Source organism: Archocentrus centrarchus, unplaced genomic scaffold (assembly GCF_007364275.1).
Source record: "Archocentrus centrarchus isolate MPI-CPG fArcCen1 unplaced genomic scaffold, fArcCen1 scaffold_32_ctg1, whole genome shotgun sequence".
In the NCBI taxonomy this organism is placed as follows: domain Eukaryota; kingdom Metazoa; phylum Chordata; class Actinopteri; order Cichliformes; family Cichlidae; genus Archocentrus; species Archocentrus centrarchus.
Window position 1 is genome coordinate 1818697 of NW_022060260.1, and position 20513 is coordinate 1839209.

General features: G+C 45.5%; 1 protein-coding gene across 4 annotated transcripts; it reads left to right on the forward strand.

The window, feature by feature from the left end:
• Positions 1–9044: 9044 nt before the first annotated feature.
• Positions 9045–20159, forward strand: txlng (taxilin gamma). Of its 4 annotated transcripts, none has more exons than XM_030724098.1 (12): positions 9045–9177; positions 11229–11337; positions 11689–11836; positions 13104–13195; positions 14124–14294; positions 14380–14574; positions 15137–15256; positions 15349–15423; positions 15495–15587; positions 15664–15759; positions 17119–17481; positions 20005–20154. In XM_030724098.1, the coding sequence occupies exons 2-11, from the start codon at positions 11245–11247 to the stop codon at positions 17455–17457; spliced, it is 1422 nt and encodes a 473-aa protein (XP_030579958.1). In that variant the 5' UTR covers positions 9045–9177; positions 11229–11244; the 3' UTR covers positions 17458–17481; positions 20005–20154. The 4 variants fall into 4 exon arrangements, with proteins under 4 accessions (XP_030579958.1, XP_030579960.1, XP_030579961.1 ...); XM_030724100.1 differs by having other exon boundaries at positions 20030–20132; XM_030724101.1 differs by having other exon boundaries at positions 14124–14192; positions 14383–14574; positions 17119–20159.
• The last annotated feature ends 354 nt before the right edge of the window (positions 20160–20513 follow it).

Here is a 20513-nt window from a genome sequence, read left to right on the forward strand (position 1 = left end):
AAAACACCAGGACGACGACGGTCAGAGTTGGCAAGTTCAAGCTTCAGAACAGATATCCACAAACCGATGTGTGACGTCACAGTGGCTACATCCATCTTTTATCTACAGTTGACAGTTGAAAATGGATAAAATGACCGGCACACACTGATCACACACCTGCTGCACACTCTGTCACCCAAAATGCACGAGCAGTGTGCAGAGTGCTGGGTGGAGTGAAATAATCTCCACTCAGAGCGGTGCTGAAGTGATGATCTGTCCCAGTATCGAACAAGTGAAGGAGCAGAGGGCTCGATGGACTGCAGAATGAAAGGCGGCGCCATTTCCACGGCTGTCTGGATGTGAGGACAAAATTCTTTCACTTTGCTCTGAAAGAAACTCTGAGCAGCTCATTCAAATGTTAAAACCACAACTAGCAGGTCTTAGCTGCAGCTAAACGTCCCTGCAGATCACTGCAGTTTAACAGAGTTACACTGGCTTCCAGTGTCCCACAGAGGGACCTGCACCTTTATTTAACCTGGAAGTCCCAACGAGGTCAAACCCCTTTCACGAGGGAGGCGTGGCTAATGAAGCCGCCACACAAACTCAAAGCATACTGAAAATGCAACATGATGTGCGATATACAAAGAATATGCATTTACAATATAAATGTACAAAATATAAAAACACACAAGAGAAAACACCAGTGGGCTCTCATGAAAAGCATCACCATCATCAGCTTATGTGGCTGCATTCAGAGCCCCTCCTTCAGTGTCAGAGAGGCTTTGTTTTTCCTGTCACTCTGCCCCTTTAATAATGTTACTGGCTTTATGCAGCAGTCTTTATAGAAATCTGTAGCTGATTAATCTGTAGCCTCTTCTGTGTTTGAAATGCCATTTAAACTGCAGATATAATCATGCTTATTCAGAGCTTTCTGCAGAGTATGAAACGTCCGAGGTGCAGAGTAAGAAAAATGTGTCACAGCCCGCGCTCGTAAAAAGCAGCTGTTTGGAGGAGCGCACCTGGAAACTATTGGTGCTCAGAAGTTTCCTCAAAATCACTTTAGACATCAAAGATACATCAGTCTGCTTCCGGTCAGTGATCAGCAGTGAGTCAGAGACGCTTCACTGAATCGAGCCTCAGTGAAACTGAGGAGGCGGCGTGCATACGCAGAGCATCACTGTAATCGATCCCAGGCAGAAAAGTAGCAGGAACGCTTTACTTCCAAGCCTTGGAAAATCTTGGAGCGTCTTACGTTTCTGACAGCCTGTCACTTTCCGTCCCAGCTCGCAGTCTTGGATCCCCCTCCACCCCCAGACTAATGCTCCTCACAGAGAAGATGGGATGCAGCTTTTTGCCTTTTTTGCCTCCAAACTTTGGAGCAGGACCTCCAATTATTAAGGAGGCAAACTTTATGGGAACCTTTAAAGGCACAGTGTCTTTTTTAATAATAATTCAGATTTAAAACAGACAAATTACTAACCGCCAGGGTCAGCCACTTTTGGTAATGGAGGCAGATCCAGAGCAGATGCACATTTTCTTCTGCTTCTATCGTTTCCAAATGTGTTTTCTTTCCATCTCTGTCTTTGATATCATTTGTCTGTTTTGAATATGTTGTGATTTTCTTACTTGTTATTGCCCCTTTAAACCTTTACAGGTGACGCTGGGCTGTACAAATCCAATTTGACTTGTTGTGGCATTAAAGTAACTTCTAGGAGAGGGAAACAGCCAGAGAGCTGGAGAGGGAGAGCAGAGCAGAGAGTGATGGATGAAGTAAAGACAGAAAGGGCAGAGTGGACTGAGAGAGTTTAAAAAAGAAAGAAAGCAGCGGTCTGAGGGAGATGGAGAGGAAAGTAAACAGTGCGAGGAAGCTGGAATGCGTTTGGGGAGAGAAGGTACGCCGTCAGTCGGGCACACAGACCAACAAGAGCAAACAGCGGCGTTATTAGCACAGAGCTGCTGCCGGAGCAGCTATCTCACAGAGGAAGAAGAAGTGCGAGCAGGCAGAGATGTGCTGAAGCAGACTGAGACTCGGCTCCTCTGGTTTGGCCTGACGTTCGCGGGTGGAGCGACAAATGAGAGGATGTTGATATTCCACACAGGAAGACCGACAAACAAAAGATCTGCAGGATGGAGCAAGGCCATGCACTGGAAAGAAACAACCAAACCAGATTCCACATGAAGCTCTGCACTGTTTACCCCCCCCCCCAGCTGCAAAGCGTCAAAGCCACAAACTGAAAACGCTGGCTGATTCTGAGTGTCGGTGCTCTAAAGCCTGCCATCGTTTTCACGAGAAAAACTACAGTTCAAATCTGAATAAAAACAATAAACAGTGACAATATTTTATATTAAAATTAAAGCAAACAATACACAATAATGACCCAGAGTCTGGCCAACAGTTTTCCCCGTGTGGTCGGCTGGGTGGAGTCGCTGACATCACTGCGTTCAAGAATCATTTTAATAACATCGTGTCAGCACAAACGATTCTGAAGCCTCAACGTGAGCATTGATGCTGGTTTTTAGGAGCCACAGATGACCAGCTAATGCTATCTTGTTCTGTTATGAAGCTGCACACACACACACGCGCACACACACACTCATCAAAAGTCCAATGAAACTGTAAACATTTTTATTTCTGCTGCAAAGTTTTAACATGGAGTCTATGAGGACTGACTCACTGTGGCGCCTCTGCTGGACGGCAGAGGAACTGCAGGTATTGAGATGTTCCCACCCAGGATGTAGACAGCTGATCACAAAGCATAAAGAAGGATTATTTGGGAGATACTTGATCTCTGAAAACATTTTGTGCAGGTCGGTCTTTTTCCTTCTCATCAGGAAATGTGCAGATGTTTCAAACAACTGTAATCATGGCTCTATCACAGTTAAGCATCCCTGTAAGGCATGACAGAGAGCCAGCCATCAATGGCTAAAACTGCACACACACACACACACACACACACACACACACACACACACACACACACACACACACACACACACACACACACTACAAACTGAAGGGTGATTTCTGTGTGTGGTTGTCATGGAAACAAAAAGGCAAAAGGGAAGAAGGAGGGCCACGTGCCGCTGGTTCAGACAGCGTGTCTGATCTCTGGGAGTGTTTACAGGAGAGATGGATGGATCGGATTCATCGTCCAGAGGCAGAAAACGGGCGGATGGAAGGTGCAGAGATGCAGGAGCGGTTGTGAGGGGATGCCTGAGGTAGAAACGCAAAGAGAGCAGAGGGTGGAAGCAGCCGAACAGATGGCGCCGTCTGCTGCGTGAAAGCGCCGAACACATCACGGTGACACTCAGGGAGAGAAAGGCAGGGACATCCCATGATGCCTCACACCTTCACATCTAATATTCTCCTTTAAACACCCTGAACATCCATTCCTGAGCCTCCTTCAAAGCAAAATCAAATTAAGTGCTGCACATGTCGCCAGATAGCTGTCTCAGAAAAAATGTAAAACACAAATTATCATAAAATAAAAATAAAATAATCCCATCCTAATGGATCTGAGCATGCCGGCTTCCTGTCTGGTTGAGGCTCACTCAGCTGCACAGAGTAACACAGCAGACACCAGTTTTTACACCTACTACAGCTTTACGGGTTTGCACTGAGTCATTACTTCCAAGAAGAGCTGTGAACATCAAGAAAACCTGTTAACAGCAGAAAGCCTCACAGCGGTCCAGACAGCAGCTCTCAGCACAATCAGCTGTCCTCACGTCAGAAACATGAGCAGCTCTTCCTGCAGGGATCCGTCACAGGCGAGCGTCTGCCTGAAGGAAAGGGATCAATACCTGAATGACTGAATGCCGTCACATTAACAGACTGATGGCGACGGCAACGTTACGCGTGTCTGAATGAAGGATTTATGAAGCCAAAAGATTCCCATAGAAGCACAACTATAAGCTACTCGACATTTCAGTCCACACTAGCTGCTGCATTCGATCACAAGTCTCAAAAGGGCAACCGCCAATCAGCTCCACTGCTGCGGGATATCTGCAGGTGCAGGACGGCAGGGTGAGCACAGGGAGCTCAAGCCAAAGGTGGACCAGCTGAGAGACAGATGAAGATGAAGTCAGCTGCAGGCAGCTGTTTATAACCACCTTCACCAACTGAAACGTGTGCGTTTTACTTCTTCTAGATACATCCTGTCAACAAAACTCCCTCTTTCTATCATTTTGGCTCGAGTTGAACTAAACAGCGAGTGAGCATGAGTTTGAACGGAGGGATGCAAACGCACTTCTGCAAAGGAAAGGGGCGTGCTAGATTTATAACACACAAAAAACCAAGATCTCTGTAGTAATAATAAACATAACTAACTGTTTTAATCCTGGACTTGTTTTCATAATTGCTAGAAAATTTAATCTGATTAAACACCTGGCTCTACAGGTGCAAACCTTTCCTTCACAGGTAACTCCAAAGGCTCCGAAAATACCTGACTGCATTCATCACGCATGTAAGAGCAGTAATAAGTTTCCCAGTCTTTGAGCCAGATATCATCACTTAAATGTAAACACACACATACACTGATTATTAATATTCAATAACAAAGCAAACGTGACATTTTTAAGCTCTGGTAGAACAAATCAGGAAAGCTGCAGATTCTTACCCACCAATCATCTCTGTTTGGTGAGGAAACAGACTCAAAACACATTTTTGAAAACGTTCACACTTGTAACCGAGCAGCTTTGCTTTTAAAGCAGGATATATTCTATTCAATTCCATATTTCCATTCCTGAACTCTACTATAGCGCATGTTACAGTTCAAAATAATCCCTCTGTATCTGATTCTGTGCAGCCCCTCGGCTCATCCTCTGTCTGAAACAAGCCGCTTTAACTCCTTCCACATTAAGAAAAGTTTCACTAAATCAGAAGGGCTGAACAGCAGGTGGGTGGAGCTTCTATCCCATCTGTGACATCATTTCCCCATTTGTGGGACTAATAAAGGCATTCTTGATTCTTGATTCTTGATTCTTAAAGAGCCAAGAGTAGAAAAAAGCAGTAATAAACTGAGTGTTTGGAGCAGCCTGAGTTTGGGCTCACAAGGATTCCTGAACATACACTGAGCTCCATTTTAGAAAATTAATATGAGAATCAACAGGAGATACATGATAGGAAAGAAGAACAGGTCTACTTTAAAGGTCTTCTTAACTCTGTGACCTGGATGTGCAGACATCTGACATGAAGCTGGTCGCAAACCACAGCTGAATACCTTCATAAATATATTGATCATTACAGGTGGTCTGCCGAGCCTACAGAGTGTGACTCCATCTTCAGGTTACCACTCAAGTAGGCTACCACCTTCTGGGATTTTTCCACTAAATCCCCTCCTGCAGCTCCGAGTGAAGGCTTCATTCTTAATTGCTGCAGGTACGATTATTTCTGCAGATCTAGGTCAGGATCACAGTGAACATCCAGAAACCCAGCTGTGCTCAGCAAGGTCCGGGAGTCACCTACCCTGCAGGGAGCCACAGACCCCGCTGCCAGCGCGGGCAGTCAGAAGTTAGGCAGAGCAGTCAGAGAGCGACCTGATCTTTTAGTAACAATGTATCACAGACACAGAGAACAGTGCACGGATCTGATATCCGCTCATCAACACCCTGAAAGTGGCTCCACAGTGGAAGCAGACGGGAGGAGCAGCTCTGCTTTCTGATATCTGACACCAGCGGCGCTCAGAGTCAAACTCAGCCTGAGGAAGAGGAGCAGCACAGGAGGACGTACCGTGAAGGTGAGCCCGTGAGCGTCGCCGTTATCCCCCTGAACAGATCTCTAAATGCCGCTGAAGAAGCTCCGCGGTCCCCCTTTATTGCAGCCGAGCCCCGGGAAGCTTTCCGCGTCTTTCTCCCGTTTTTCTTCTTCTGCTGGATGGAAAGCTCTGAGGGAAGAGAAGGGGCGGGTCGTCACCGGGCCGGCCAATCAGCCATGGGGATCACAACAATGCACAGCGCTGAGCCAATCGGATCGCGCGCCCGGGTCCCAGCCGTGCGCTCATTGGCTGCCTGAGCAGAACGCTCTCCTGGTTGAAAGCGAGAGGAGTTCAGTTCAGTCAGAGATGCACAACAAAGCAGAGAAATACCAGAAACGTCGGAAAACACCCAGAACACACGCAGGAGGGGTTTCTATACAGTACTGTAAACAACGGCCTAATATTATAAGTATAAATCATGCTCTGCTAATCATGCTTTTAAAAAAAAAACTTAATTTTACCAGGAAAAATGTTTAAGAGCAAGTTCTCATTTACAATCACGACCTGTAATAGCGTCGATTTTATTTAGAACAATAAAACAACTAAAACTTTACTAATATTATTGCTTTTTATCCATTTTCTACCGTCTATCCAGGTCCAGTCTCATCTAAGCAGAGATGCTCAGACCTCCCTTTTGCAGCCACCTCCTCCAGCTGAGGGAGATCACCTCTCCAGCCTATCCTGGGTCTGCCTCAGGTCTCAGCTTAATGTGAAACACCACATCTGGGAGGAGTCCAGGAGGCATCGCACGCTGAACCACCTCAACTGGCTCCTTTCCATGCAGAGGATCTGTGTGCGTCACATGACCACATAAGGATATCCTCTGTCTGTGACATCATACAGAGCAAGGAGTAGAAAAAACACTTGTGAACTGAAGTGTCTGAAGCCTCGCGGGCAGTTATTGTGTGCTTTGGTGTCATTTGGGCTTCCTGTGAACATCCACAACATGATCATGAATTATGTGCTCAGACCACCTCTGAGTGATCAGATGGAAACTCGTTTTAAACACAGTGGTGAGCTCTCAGCCAGCAGCATCTCCGCCTCTCCTCTGCCCTCTGAATGCAGGCATCGCATATTACCATGGACATTAAGGTGGAGGAGGTGGAGGTCTGACATCAGGACAGAAAATACTTTTACTTTTTTTCTGTTCCATTTTCTTCTGGGTTTTAAGTCCATGAACTAAACAGCTGGAATGTAACCTGAAATTACTGCCCAAGTCACTAGATGTAAAGAGTTTGAGGTTTTGCTGGAGGAGTAACAGATTTGGGAAACTGAAGATTTGATTCAGAGAGCAGGATTTAGTGGAATATCAGTCAGTGTGTTTGCATGTCCTTTTACATTTTTACAGTTTGAATCAGTCTCCCTGACAAAGCAGCAGATGAAGGTCATAAAAACAGAACCTTATCTCAGAAAAACTGCAGTGGACTAACATCATCAGCCTAAATAAGTCACATGAGACTGTGTGAACTATGAGGACACTAGAACAGCAGTAGCGCCCCCTGATGGTGAGCCCATTGACTGATCCTCACATGTAAACAGTTGGTTTCACCTCTGCTTTAATGTCAAAGCGGCAGCTGATAAGCCCCCAACTCCTCCAACTCTAAAACAGTAGAGCGGTAGACACACCAATCAGAAACAAGCTGCAGGGGTGAACTTACTCTGCACGTGCTCAGTCAGGAGATTTCCTGTCCTCAATGAGTTTTTTAGTAAATTTGAGAAAATAAATCCCACAGTTAGAGTTTTATTGAATAGGTAAAACACTGACTCCCTTTCTCTGGACCAAACCTGCAGTGTCCTAAGCTCATTTATTGAATCTGTACGTCTTTAAGAGAAAACCAGAGAAAATCTACAGATCTCACTGAAACACTGATTTGCTCGTGCTGCATAGATCCAACCACAGGAGACACAAACCCTGTGTTACAGCACAGGCTCGGTTACTTTAACACAGCAAAGTGTTCACGCTGGCTGCTCATAAAGTGATCAAAGCTGCTTCAGAGTGCACACCTGAGCTGAAGCTTCACTACTACTGTCAATAATAACCAATACCAAATTATAGTTTTGTGAAATTGTGTCATATTTGAAGGAAAAATATTGGATATACGTCTCTGGATATAGAAAAGAAAAATGTGAAATTGTAATTTGTGGGAAGCATAAGCCTGATAAGATTTATAACACATATAATACAGTTTTGTTATATTTGTGTGTCGTGCGAAGGAGGGAAGCAGGACAAAGTGAACAAGTTGCCCTCATGTCTGTGGAGCTTTGTGTGAATATAAAGGAGGCTGTGGACAGTTTTATATAAAGCAGCCATATACGGGGCTGCACACACTTGTGTGTAATAAATGCTGAGTGCTGTTAATGTTCTGACTGGTTGGGTGAGTGTTTGGACAGCGCAGGCGTGCAGCGGTTGGCACTGTAGGATCTGGATTGAGTTTCCATGTGCTGCTCGTGTCTGCATGGGTTCTTGCCGTGTTCTTCGGCTTCCTCCCACAGTTCGTGTATGTTAACAGGTGATTCTAAACTGGTCTTAAGTGTAGATGTGAGTGTGAATGGTTATTTCTGTGTAACCCCACACACACCCACCCACTAAAACTGATTAAAAAGACGGACGGATGGATGGATGGATGGACGGATGATGTAAAGACACAGTTTTTTTTTAAAATCAGAGATTAAAGTGTTTTGCTGCTTTTTGAGGTTTTGTGAATGAAAAATGGGTTTTATGTTTAGAGGAGGAAGGTTTAAAAAAAAGTCAACAGTGAAAAACTCCAACATAAAAACTGGTTTTAATTAACAAGAAGAGAGTTTTTCTTATTTTATTTGTATAAAATGTTGCTGTAAAGAGTTTTCAGCTTCCTGTTGTGATTTGTGTTTTTAGCTCTGGATTCCTCCCTCCATGGAAAAGAAAAATCTCTCGGGGTTTTTGCTTTTGGTTTCGACTTCAGCGCATCAAGTTGAATTGAATTAAAACCGGAAACCGCCACCCTCACATTCAAATTAAAGATTTGACATTTGTGCACTTAATTTAAAAACTCTTGTGAACTATAAAACTACATGAGAAAAGAAACAATAGAGGAGACCATGATTGATTTGATATTTTGTTATTTATAATTAAAATGTGATGTGAAAAACTCTTGAGAAAAGTGGCGTTTTAGCAGCCCCCCCCCCCCCCCCCCCCCCCCCCAAAAAAAAAGCACCAAAGTGGTTCTAAAGCAAGTTTTGCCAGTCGACAGCCATCTTGAGACGGCTAAGGACAGTTGTGAGCTTTTGTGCCACAGGGACAGCAGATCTGATGAAGCAAGGTGAAGGTGTGCTGACTGCCCGCAGAACGCTTAATCGTTGGACGGTTTTATTTTGAAAATATTTAACCGGACATTGAGCTTGCCCTTTGTTGCTAGCTTTATTCCTGCTTTCATCTCCAGTGAGGACGCACAGGTAGCCGCTCCAGGTATTTCAGCGACATTCACCTAAATATTACCATTCTGAGCGGACTTAAACTCGTGTGTGGTGTGTCATTATTAACCTGATTGTGTAGTTTTAACGAGCAGAGAGAAACATTCAGCATTTGGCGGAGTAAAGTTTGTGCTGTACTGTTAGCTGGCAGCACTAGCTACTACCACAGGTTAGCCGTGCTAACAGGAGTAAACTGACGCTGGCTCTAATTTTCAAAGGTGCGTTACGCGTCCGCGCGGTGTTAGTTCAGCACCTGAGCTCTTTGATCCACGAGGTGACACCTGACAGCTGAAGGATGCGGTTAGTCACAGACAGAATCAGATGCTAGCTTAGCACTTAGCATGAGCAGGATGCCGTCCGCGCCGATGGACGTCACACCAGACTCCCCTTAAAATCTGTGCGGTTTACGGTTACCGTGCTGGTCCGGATCGCCACACTGCTGATAATAAATCTGTTCGGACGGCTTGTAATACCTAATATGATCTTCTGTATTCCGGCTCTGGTGTTATACTTGAATTAACATGTTATCGTGGTGTTTTTCAGACTTTGATTAAGTTAGTTAGCGCGCAGTATTTACTGTACACACTTTAGCCGAGCGGGGAGAAACAGGAGGTATTGTTGAATAGCGGGCATTAAACGGAGCAGGTAGGCTGTGTGTGGGTGCTCGGGGGCTGTTGAGCGGGAGTCTCTCAGGTATTTCGCGTCGTGCTGCACCAGAGCAGCTAACGCTGTAGCCGCTAATGTTTCTGCGTTAGCTGCACGCTTGTCAGCCGCGGTTAGCCAACAGGAGTGTTGGCTGTGATGTTGGGAGAGAGGTCGAAGGCGTCGCCTCCTCACTGAGGTTCACTCACTCTGCCTCGGTCAGTTAAAAGCTAACTGCTCCTCTCTGCTGCACAGCAGCTAGCTGGTTGTGCTAGCCTGCTAGCCTGTGGTAAACTTCCGTGAGTTTGTCTCTGCGCTGCTGAAACACTTTGTAGTGGGAATTTTAGGGATTTTTAACCTTCTTAAACGAGTTCACCTGAATGTTTTCGGGCTTCCAAACTATAGGCTGTTGGTTTTAGTGGAAAAGTGCTACCGAAATGGTCTGTGTTTGTAGGCCCGAGTTTCGGTTGTACTCGGTGAGGTTGGGACTGCACAACATGCGACTGAAACCAGGCTGTTATTGAGCTCACAGGTCGGGCTGCTGCAGCTGGACACATGTGGTTCACTTCGGCTGTGAATAGAGTCTTGTTGCTTTTTGGAGTAGGAGGAACTCTTCATCCTCCTCGTCCTCTTCATGCCATGTGAGCCATGAGGCTGTAGCCGGGCTGAAAATCTGCGCGTTTCTTAGTGGGGGTTGTTACATGATGACACTGACAGCAGGCTGATCTGTGGCAGGCTGCTGTATCTGTAGAACAACACTTTAAATAAGGGGAAGGATCAAAGCCAGTACTCCATGATTTAAAAACTGATGGGATAAAACAACCTTTTTAGTCTTAACATGAGGCGCCAACACGGGTCCATAAACATCTGAGAACGCCAGTTAAAGCTTAAACAGACGTGTGTAAGAGACTGACTGTGAACAACAGACCAGTCACAGCCTGACCGTAAATCACAGCCTACTTTTCTACACCTGAGACAGGTGAACTCCACCACAGAGGAAATCTGCTGTCTTCACATTAAATGAAGCATTTGAGGTCACTGAAGTAAAGATGTTCTCAGCAGGAAGACGATGCCATCGAAAGAGAGATGACACTATATTGGACTCACTGAAGCAGACCTAATCTGAAATGACTGACACTCAGCCAGAATTAGAGACACGAGGATTACCAGCATGTAAAACTCCACTTTATCCTCCTTACTGACTAAATATTGGCCACACCGATGTCTTCAGTGATCAAAATGACTGCAGTTTATAACCTCCCAGAAGTGTAAAATAATGTTTGATAAGCTGTACAGATGCATCATTCAGACTGAGTTTCTGGGTCAGATAGTTGTATTTGTTTTTCAGTGCTTTGAGTTCTGCATCCATTACATGGTAATCTCATATTTGCTCTGAACTTCCAGCTTGTGACCAACACTGATGGAGACGTCGGGAGTTTGTGAGCTCGATGTTGCAACGAGACGAATCGTAGGAGGCAACGATTCTCCGCCCGACCTGGACAGCCCATCTCAGGTGAGCACTGACGGCTCATCATTTGTCTTGCTGCTTGTCCTGTTTCTTCATCCAGTGTTTCCCGCAGAGGTCGATCGTATTCAGGGCAGCAGTGAGATGTCAAAGGAGACGCCCAGCGTTTTCTTAAATGAACTGATAAATAATCCCACGTATACTTTATGACAGTAAATAATGCACCAATATAATCAGCTGCTTCTCCAGTGAGTGGACAGACTTCCTCTCCTCCAAGTTGTCCTTTAGGAGGGGGGTGTCTTTTGTACACACTTCTCTCCTGAAAAAGAGAACTGGTGAGAGAACCTGTTCAAAGGCTTTCAAAAGGATTTCATCTAATGGATGAACTTGTTTTGTCAGGAGGAGGTGTCTGAGTTTGGTTTGGGGCTGTCCTGTACCAACGAGGAGAGGGGGGAGACTCCAGGCCGAGAGGACAGTCCCAGCGATCTGGTGGAGGCAGACCTCGATCCCGGAGGAGATGTCAAGAGCAGAGAGGACAAAGCTTTTGGTATGAACAGCTGTAAATCCGAGTCAGGACACATGTCTAATCTCAGGAATCAGATTTTTCTGTTTAAATGCAGTCAGCAGACACACGAAGTTTCACACAGTCCAGTAATGGAGATGTTTTTACACGTGTTTAGAATCAAATAAAAATCCATTCATCTGTATTTAGAGTTCTTTCTATATTTAGATCAGAGGAATTTACCAAGCAGGACTTTTTTCTCTTTCATGTCAACGTTAAAAAATCAGAAATAAGTTTGTTCCCTCTCGGGTGCGGTTTCTTCTCTTTTTTTTTTTTTTTTTTTTAAAACCCCTCAGCCTAAAAAGGCCGATTGGGGGGGTGGGGTGGGGCAGCCAACTTTGTGAATGCAATCACTCAAACAATGTGACCTAGGATGTTCAAATTCACACCACAGGTGCATCTACTAAAAGTCTCTCATGAGTTTGAATCTCAGCAAATGTGACCTCAAGGTCAGAGGTCAAGTTTTCTGAAAATCTTGTGATAACTCAAAAAAGAAGTCACCCTAACCCCGCAGGGGCATCTACTGAAAATCTCAGGCGAGTTTGAATTTTGGTGATCTTGACCTACCTGATGAAAGGTGAAAGAAACGGGAGCAAAAATCACTGCTTGGTCATTTCGAGTCCACGGAGCACTGTGGTGTCAGTTACTGCACACAGCCCCGTCACCTCCATCACCTCCAACCTTTGATTTTCAGCCTGAAAACATTTCTTCAGTATTTTTTGTGATGAAGAAGACCATGCTGCAGCTAATATACCAGTAATGTGTCTTCATTTTATGACCATCCAGCAAAAATGGCATCAGACAGGTGACAAACAGCCTTTGGGGATAAAATGGGTCCAAGAATTTGCTGGATGTGTGTAATAGCTCATCCGATCAGTCACTCTGGTAACGCAGCTCTGTGTTATTTCCGGGGCAGATAACACACAAAGGCTAACATGTTATTGAATGTCATAATCGGTCATGATGTCCAACTGTAGTTCTTACCATAATAATACCAATGGCAGACCGTGACAGTATTCTAAGTGGTTTATGTTCATTATGATTTTAGCATTACTCACTCCTGGTTCTTACTCAGCCATCTGCTTTTGAGTTGATGTGGTGAATAAAGGCACTGATGGTCATGTGCTCCTCATTCAGATCTACTGAGACCTGTAATTTTGTTCTAGAGTTTGTCCTTCAGGGGACAACCAAATGTTCTGCTGTCAGGAAGCTGAGGGGGAGCTGACAGTATTTTGCTTCTGTGTGGTTTCAGGGAAGGAGGTGGTCCTTCTGATGCAGGCCCTGAACTCGCTCACAACTCCTGAGGAGAAGCTGGCTGCCCTGTGCAAGAAATACGCCGACCTGGTGAGCCAAATATCTGACACACGGACACAGAGCAGATAACCTCGGTTTATGTTCATGAGTGACAGTCTGCCCTGAGCCATGAGATTTATTCCACAGGCAGAGCAGGTAACCCATTACATCAGTCAGAAAATGTAGAAACTCTGTGATCATGTGTTCCTTTAGACCAACAGTTGGTCTGATGGGGTTTGGCGTTCAGTAGCCACTTGTTTTCTCAGTCTGAGCTGCTGCACACAGTTAGATCTGTTCTCCACAACTCAGTCATTTAGTTTATTTTACAGAAATCACAAATGCCAAATTCATTCAGATTTACCGGCACAGTAAACAGAACACACAGAAAAACAGCAGCAGCTTTCAACTCAGTCGTGGTCATAGCCGATCATTTTCCCTCCCTCAGCAGTAACCGTGGGCAGTTTGGTTTCAGCAGAGCGCTTTGAGTGTATCATAGGGAATTCCCTCATCTTACTCAGTGGACACACACTGAGTAATTATCAGCAGGAGAAGCTCAGAGTTAATGATGCTGAAAAAAGTTTGAAAGTCAACAAAATGCTTCAGTTTGTGTTTTCAGTGCTATAGAAGTAAATAAAACCAATAAGCTGGTCATTGGAGAACAATTGGAGATGTTTTTGATTCCAAATCTCAAGATTAGATGCAGACCACAGAAACATCTCATAAAGAAAGTGAGATTTTCAGAGTCCTGGCTTAAATCTTGATCTAGTTTTTAGATACAACTGGACATTTTTGAGTGATATTTGAACTTAGATGTGACCTGTCAGATGAAGCCTCATAGAAGCATTTAAGCTTCCATATGAACATGTCAGGAAAAAAAACACAGGCAGATGGTAAGAGGTTAAATCAGTTTCCTGTATGTTTCCAAGAAAGATTAAAAATGACCCGGTTTGATTGTTTTGTTGGTGGTTGTGTCTTGCAGCTGGAGGAGAGCCGCTGCATGCAGAAGCAGCTGAAGGCTCTGCAGAAGAAGCAGTCTCAGATCGTGAAGGAGAAAGTCCACCTGCAGGGGGAACACAGCAAGGCCATCCTGGCCCGCAGCAAGCTGGAGAGTCTCTGTCGGGAGCTGCAGAGACACAACAAAACCCTGAAGGTAGTTCAGCCTTCTGCAGCTGTCAAACATCTGACAAAGGATGGTTTTTAGTTTGTGCAGGTTTCACTCCTCCCCTCACCCGCAGGAGGAGAATGCCCAGCGGTCCAGGGAGTACGATGAACAGCGGAAGGAGGCCATGCTGCACTTCCAGATGACCTTGAGCGACATCGAGGTGCAGATGGAGCAGCACAGTGCCCACAACACTAAGCTGAGGCAGGAGAACATGGAGCTGGCCGAGAAGCTCAAGAAGCTCATTGAGCAGTATGAACTCCGAGAGGAGGTGAGCAAACCGTCCGAGTTTGAGTCATGTTGGCTGTGGCACAAAACCAAAAAAGCAGAAGTCAGTGTTTGAGCCTCTGCCAGAAACACAGATTCTGGTAGTCTGTGTTTCCCACAGACTTGGATTATATTAGTGGCAGCAGAGGTGGAACAGGGCATGCCAAAGCTGGTGCACCCACACTTTGTGAAAGAGCTTAATAAGAACACAGAGACCAGAAGTGTTGGAGCATTCTCCAGTGAGTGGGCACACTCCGTGTCCTTCGTGCTTTTCAGCAGCAGGCGGTCCTGGCTCTCCTCAGCATAGCTGCTCATGAACCAGCTCTCCACCTGCTGCAGGTTCTGGTTCTGGATCTCCAGAGCAGAACCAGGACTGTCGTCAGCAGCTGTTGTCCAGGATGGAGGAGTCGTCTGTCATGTGAATGTCATTAATTGCTTCACAGTCAGACAATACTGAGGTTTTCACTCCTTTGCAGTCTCAGGAACCTGAGGTCTCCAAAAACCTCTAATGCTCACAGCCTTATGGAAATGTGTTTGTGCCTCCCTTTTTTTATTTTTTCCTGCAGCACATCGACAAAGTGTTCAAACACAAGGAGCTGCAGCAGCAGCTGATGGATGCCAAACTGCAGAGAATCACTGAGATGATGAAGGAAGTGGAGGAGAAGCAGCAGCGCGAGAGAGACTTTGTGAGAACGTCTTTGTTCTGGTTTTTGTCGCAGCAGTAAATAAGCTAACGTGTCTATGAGAGACGTAAGACTGACTGACTGTGCTGTTGCAGCTGCTGAAGGACGCCACCGAGTCCAGACGCAAGTGTGAGCTGATGAAGGAGCAGGAAACCCAGCTGAAGCAGCAGGTAAACGCTCACAGATCATCAGCTCAGCTGGATGGTTTCTGTGTCGGTGTCTCACTGCTCTTGTCTCTCAGCTCTCTCTGTACATGGACAAGTTTGAGGAGTTTCAGAGCACTCTGGCTAAAAGCAACGAGGTCTTCACCACCTTCAGACAAGAGATGGAGAAGGTGAGTCACCTGTGTGTCAGTGTGCGGTTACTTGTTAACCTGTCTGTCTCTAAACTCTCTCTGTGTGTGTCTGCAGATGACTAAGAAGATCAAGAAGCTGGAGAAGGAAACAACTCAGTGGAGGACCAAATGGGAGAGTAACAACCAGGCCCTGCTGCAGATGGCAGAGGAGGTGATGGTTCTTCTGTTTGTGTTTGGCTGCTTTGGTAGCAGAAAAAAATCAATAAAAAAATCAGTTAATGAGGTAAAAATATGGAGGGCAGAGCAGGAGTCAGGATGTGGAGTCAGCTTTGGCTAAAGAGACGTTTTTACAGATAAGTTAACAGGTTGGAGCACAGACGCCATTTTTGAGTGAATCCTTTAAAAAAAAAAAAAAAAACCTTCACAGCCAGCCTCTAATTCCTCCAGTACTGCCACCGTTTCCTTGTTGCCATCTTTAAAACAGAGCAAAACAAAGCTCATCAGAACTTAGGGGTTCAGAAATTAAGCCAGCAGTGACACACCAAAGCTGCAGTTCCTCTGCAGGCCAGCAGAGGCGCCACAGTGAGTCAGTCCCCATAGACTCCCAAGTTAAACCTTTCCAGCAGAAATAAACATGTTTACAGCTGATACAGAAACTGCTTTGGTCTCTGGATAATTTCCCCCTTCATAACAGCTGTACGGGGGGAGGATGTTTTAATATTCTGCTGGGTTCAGCTCAGCTAACCGGACTCCCTGAACTCGACCTCTGGACCGTGTTTGTGCTGTTGGAGCCTTTTGGAGCATTTTTAATACAATTATCTGACCAATAATACGGCTGCTGTGCAGTTAATTGTACTAACAATACAAGGTCTTGAATAATCAGGCCCCATCTTATCTCAAAGACCTCATAGTACCATATCACCCCAACAGAGCACTTCGCTCTCAGACTGCTGGCTTACTTGTGGTTCCTAGGATACTTAAGAGTAGAATGGGAGGCAGAGCCTTCAGCTTTCAGGCCCCTCTTCTGTGGAACCAGCTCCCAGCTTGGATTCAGGAGACAGACACCCTCTCTATTTTTAAGATTAGGCTTAAAACTTTCCTTTATGATCAAGCTTATAGTTAGGGCTGGATCAGGTGACCCTCCCTTAGCTATGCTGCTATAGGCCTAGGCTGCTGGGGGGGGTTCCCATGATGCACTGAGTGTTTCTTTTTATTCACCTTATTTAATCTGTTTATATTCCACCCTGTATTTAATCACTAGTTATTATTAATCTCTGTTCAGTTCTGCTGAAGGAAATTCTAGGATTTTATTTGGATGGTACTGAGCACTGAAGGTGTGTGTGTGTGTGTGTGTGTGTGCGCGTGTGTGTTACTCCCATTCAGTCTGAATGAAGATTGATAACTAAGCAAGCTTACATTAGCTGATTATTTTGCACTCTCCCGACCAAATATGGTCACTTCTGGCTCTAGAAAACCACCATAATGGTGGCCAAAAGGTTTGTTAATAGGAGCTTCATCCATTTGAGTCTTCCTCCAAAATGAAATCAGACTGAAATTTGTTGTTCTGTAGAAAACGCTGCGTGACGGCCACTTCAAGGCCCTGCAGGGGAAGCTGGAGCTGCTGGAGAGGCTGTGCAGAGCTCTGCAGAAGGAGAGGAACGACCTCAACAACCGGCTCAGCCTCCTCCAGGAGCAGGGGGACAAAGGGAGCGCTGCCCCGCCTCAGGCTAAGCCACGGGAGGCTCCGGCTGAGGAGGATGAAGAGGAGGAGGATTCAGAGGATTTGGCGCAGGGTGACGGGCTGGAAACCGGAGACGTCCAGGAAGCTCCCAGACCACCTGAATTGGGTCCGACGGCGTGTCCTGATGACAGTGAGCCCGCAAAGATGGCGAGCACGCCACAGGACTGAGCTCGCCTCACAGCCTGCGTGGAGGTGAGAGGGCGTGGTGGGAGGGGTTTCACGCAGCTCCAGCCTAGTTCCACAACTAGCCAGAAAACCATCTTCAGTGGAGAGAGATTTTTTTCTTTTTCTTTTTTTTAACAGTAGACCTCCTCAGATTTCTACACAGAAACTGAAGCTGTGTCTCTTTGTGTGATAAATGATTGTATCAGATTCTCTAAAACTTAATAATCAGCACTTCTTCGTACTCCTCGTTTTCTACTCGATCTTTATTTTCATAGGGAACCTCCAGGCAGGCCTCTGATTCATCTCTTCACACATCTGAGTGTTTACTTTGATTAGAGTCATCAGATTTGATGTCATGGCTCACTGAGAACACAGCCTGATGGTCAGGGCGTGATCTGAGGAAATGGGATCGGGGTCAGAGGTCATCTGGACGGCTTGTTGCAGCAGCGCCAAAGGAGCAGCAGCCATGCTTTCTGATTATTAATTAATAACTTGCTAGGTCTCCAGCAAGTGGCTCTCTCCTCCATGTTGGTCTGCAGGTGGTAGTCCTGATTCTGCTTCAGGTAGCACCCCATCAACACGGTCTCCACCTGCTGCAGGTTCTGCTTAGAGCGACCCTCCAGAGGAGAACCAGGGTTACCATCAGCCTGCAGTCCAACATGGAGGACAGAGTCTGATCATTAACTAGGCTGGTAGAGAAAAGAGTAAATCGATTATAGATGGCGCTGTTCTCTTGGATGGACGTCCAGGCTGCAGGCATCGAGGGGTCCTGTGACACAGGAAGTGACGTGTGCTGTCCTGGCCTCGGTCCTCTGCGTGTACTGTCACTTTTTTTTTGCGGCCGCTCACCATCTTCACGTATATTATACACACCTGCTCAGTGTGCATGCTGCATTTCTATTGATGGCACAAATGCAGTGGATGATTTTTGTGAGAATTTCTGAATCATCAGCCATCGTCACGCTTCATCCACCAACGTTAACTCGCCGTGATGACGGCTGTGCTCTCCCGCCCTCGCTGTTCGCTGCCCCCGCGATCGATCAGTGTGCTTATGAAGCAACACGTTTCCTGTCCTTTAAAAACCATTAAACGTGTTCTTGGAGTAATTCTTCGGGAACGCGCAAACGTGGTTTGTGTGGCGAACGGATTGAAACCGAATGTGTGAGGATGAATCAAAGGCCTTCGTCCTCTGAAAGGTGATTTGATGTAAATTATGTTTGAAAATCACAGAACGATGGGCTTTGTCATCTTTGACCTTTATACTGGAAGAAAAGCTGAATGTGATTTTTCTTTTTTAATGAATCTGAATAAAAACAGAAATGTTGGTTTTTGTCAGTGATGCATATTATTAGGAACACCTCCTTCAGTGTGTCCTGTTCAGGAAATCGCAGCAGGGTTCAAATCCAGGTCTGGATCTCGGGTTATTCTGTAGGATTAAGTCATCAAAAGAAAAAAACTCACATCCCTTTTAACTTTTAGGCCGTTCAGCAGTTTTCTTTGATCAGATCGTTAAAGTGGATCTATTCTGCTCCTTGGTTTTGTTCTGGGACCAAAGCAGCTCTGCGTGAGTCCGTCTGTATCTCACTGGGCCTCTGTAGCTGAAACAAGCTGGTCTAAGATAGCTTTTTTTTCTGATTGGCTGCTCCTCGCAAACAGATGACGACGTATAGGGACATGCCCTCTCTGAAACATCCTCCCTCTGTGACATCATTCAGACCCAAGAGTAAAAAAAAAAAACTGATAAACTGAGTGTGTAGAGCAGTCTGAGCTTTGGAGTTACTGCACGTACACTGAGCTCATTATTAGAAACTGTTCAACATGACGGTCCACCAGCCGGATAGTTCCACTTTAAATCAGCTTCAGCCTGGATTATCCGCTTGTTTCTGCTGACGTATCGACCGTGCTTCCGAGCGTCTCCAGCGTTGGGACGAGGTTCCCGTGTTTTTGACGTGCTGCAGTTATTTTAACAGGCACGAACCCCAAAAATGCTTCAGCTTTCTGTCAGCACGGTGTCCTGACACCACATACCTGAAAGCTTCAGAAACGAGTCCTCTGTGTGGACGTGAAGCTGAGTCACAGCGAGTAATCCAAACCACGCAGCAGCGCATTAATGACTAACCTCGTACTGTAGGTGGATCATTTCAGTCCTCTTGGCTGGAGTTTGGTCCATTTTTCACATCTCCCTGTCATACAGTGGCGTTTGCCCATCACGGACCCTCAACATTGAGAACATTAAACTTCGGCTGTTCTTACAGCTGCTACAATAATCTGATCATTTCATCGGGGCTGAAAGAATTTGGACCGTTTTTAAACAGAGTCTGAAAGAGACTCGGGAACGGTGTCAGATTTAACAAGCGGAAAATCACAGGCTCAGGATGTTCTTACTTATCCTCACCCATGTAACGACGACGGGACCAGATCAATGTTTGCATCTGTCAGATAACAATTATGTGATTATGATTTCATCTGTGACCTGTAAAAGACTGTGGGAGTGGTGGTGGTGATGCTGAGGACAAAAGTTGAAGCATGTTTCCTGTTTCTGACTCTCAGGTAATGTCAGAATCTACCTCTGCAGGTGAAACTGTGAAAGAAGAGGCGCCGCAGCTTTGGAGAGCTTTATTTTTACTAACGATGAGCCCACGTCCCCTCGTTGATCCAACAATGTTCTTAAAATCCTGTCTTGCTTTTCAATAAACATTTTGTAGAATTTGCAGAAACGCTGGGCTTCTTTCCTCACTGTGGTTTCTCAGTCTGTCTGTGGCTGTTATTCGTCATGCTGATCAGCTGTTACTTCCGTAACACTGCAAGTTATAAGGGAGTGAATCCTCTCACAGCTTCAGTTTGGATTGAGGCCAGGATCAGGATATCAAGGGAAATAAAATTTGGATTTCTTACGTTTAACTTTGAACAGAAGTTCTTCAAAGATTTAAATCCTAAGTGAGAATGTTGGGAATAAAGCAGAATATTAAATAATAGACTTTTTTTCTGTAAAAGTTACAAAAGCTTTATTGCAATCAGAGGTGCAGGAACCAAAAACTAAAGTTTCACATCATGTAACA

What these genes read in the sequence shown, in the direction of transcription:
- txlng (XM_030724098.1), top strand. Translation starts at nt 11,245, where the DNA reads ATGGAGACGTCGGGAGTTTGTGAGCTCGATGTTGCAACGAGACGAATC. An exon ending in ACCTGGACAGCCCATCTCAG is followed by an intron (nt 11,338 to 11,688) that starts GTGAGCACTGAC and finishes TTGTTTTGTCAG; the next exon opens with GAGGAGGTGTCTGAGTTTGG. An exon ending in AGTATGAACTCCGAGAGGAG is followed by an intron (nt 14,575 to 15,136) that starts GTGAGCAAACCG and finishes TTTTTCCTGCAG; the next exon opens with CACATCGACAAAGTGTTCAA.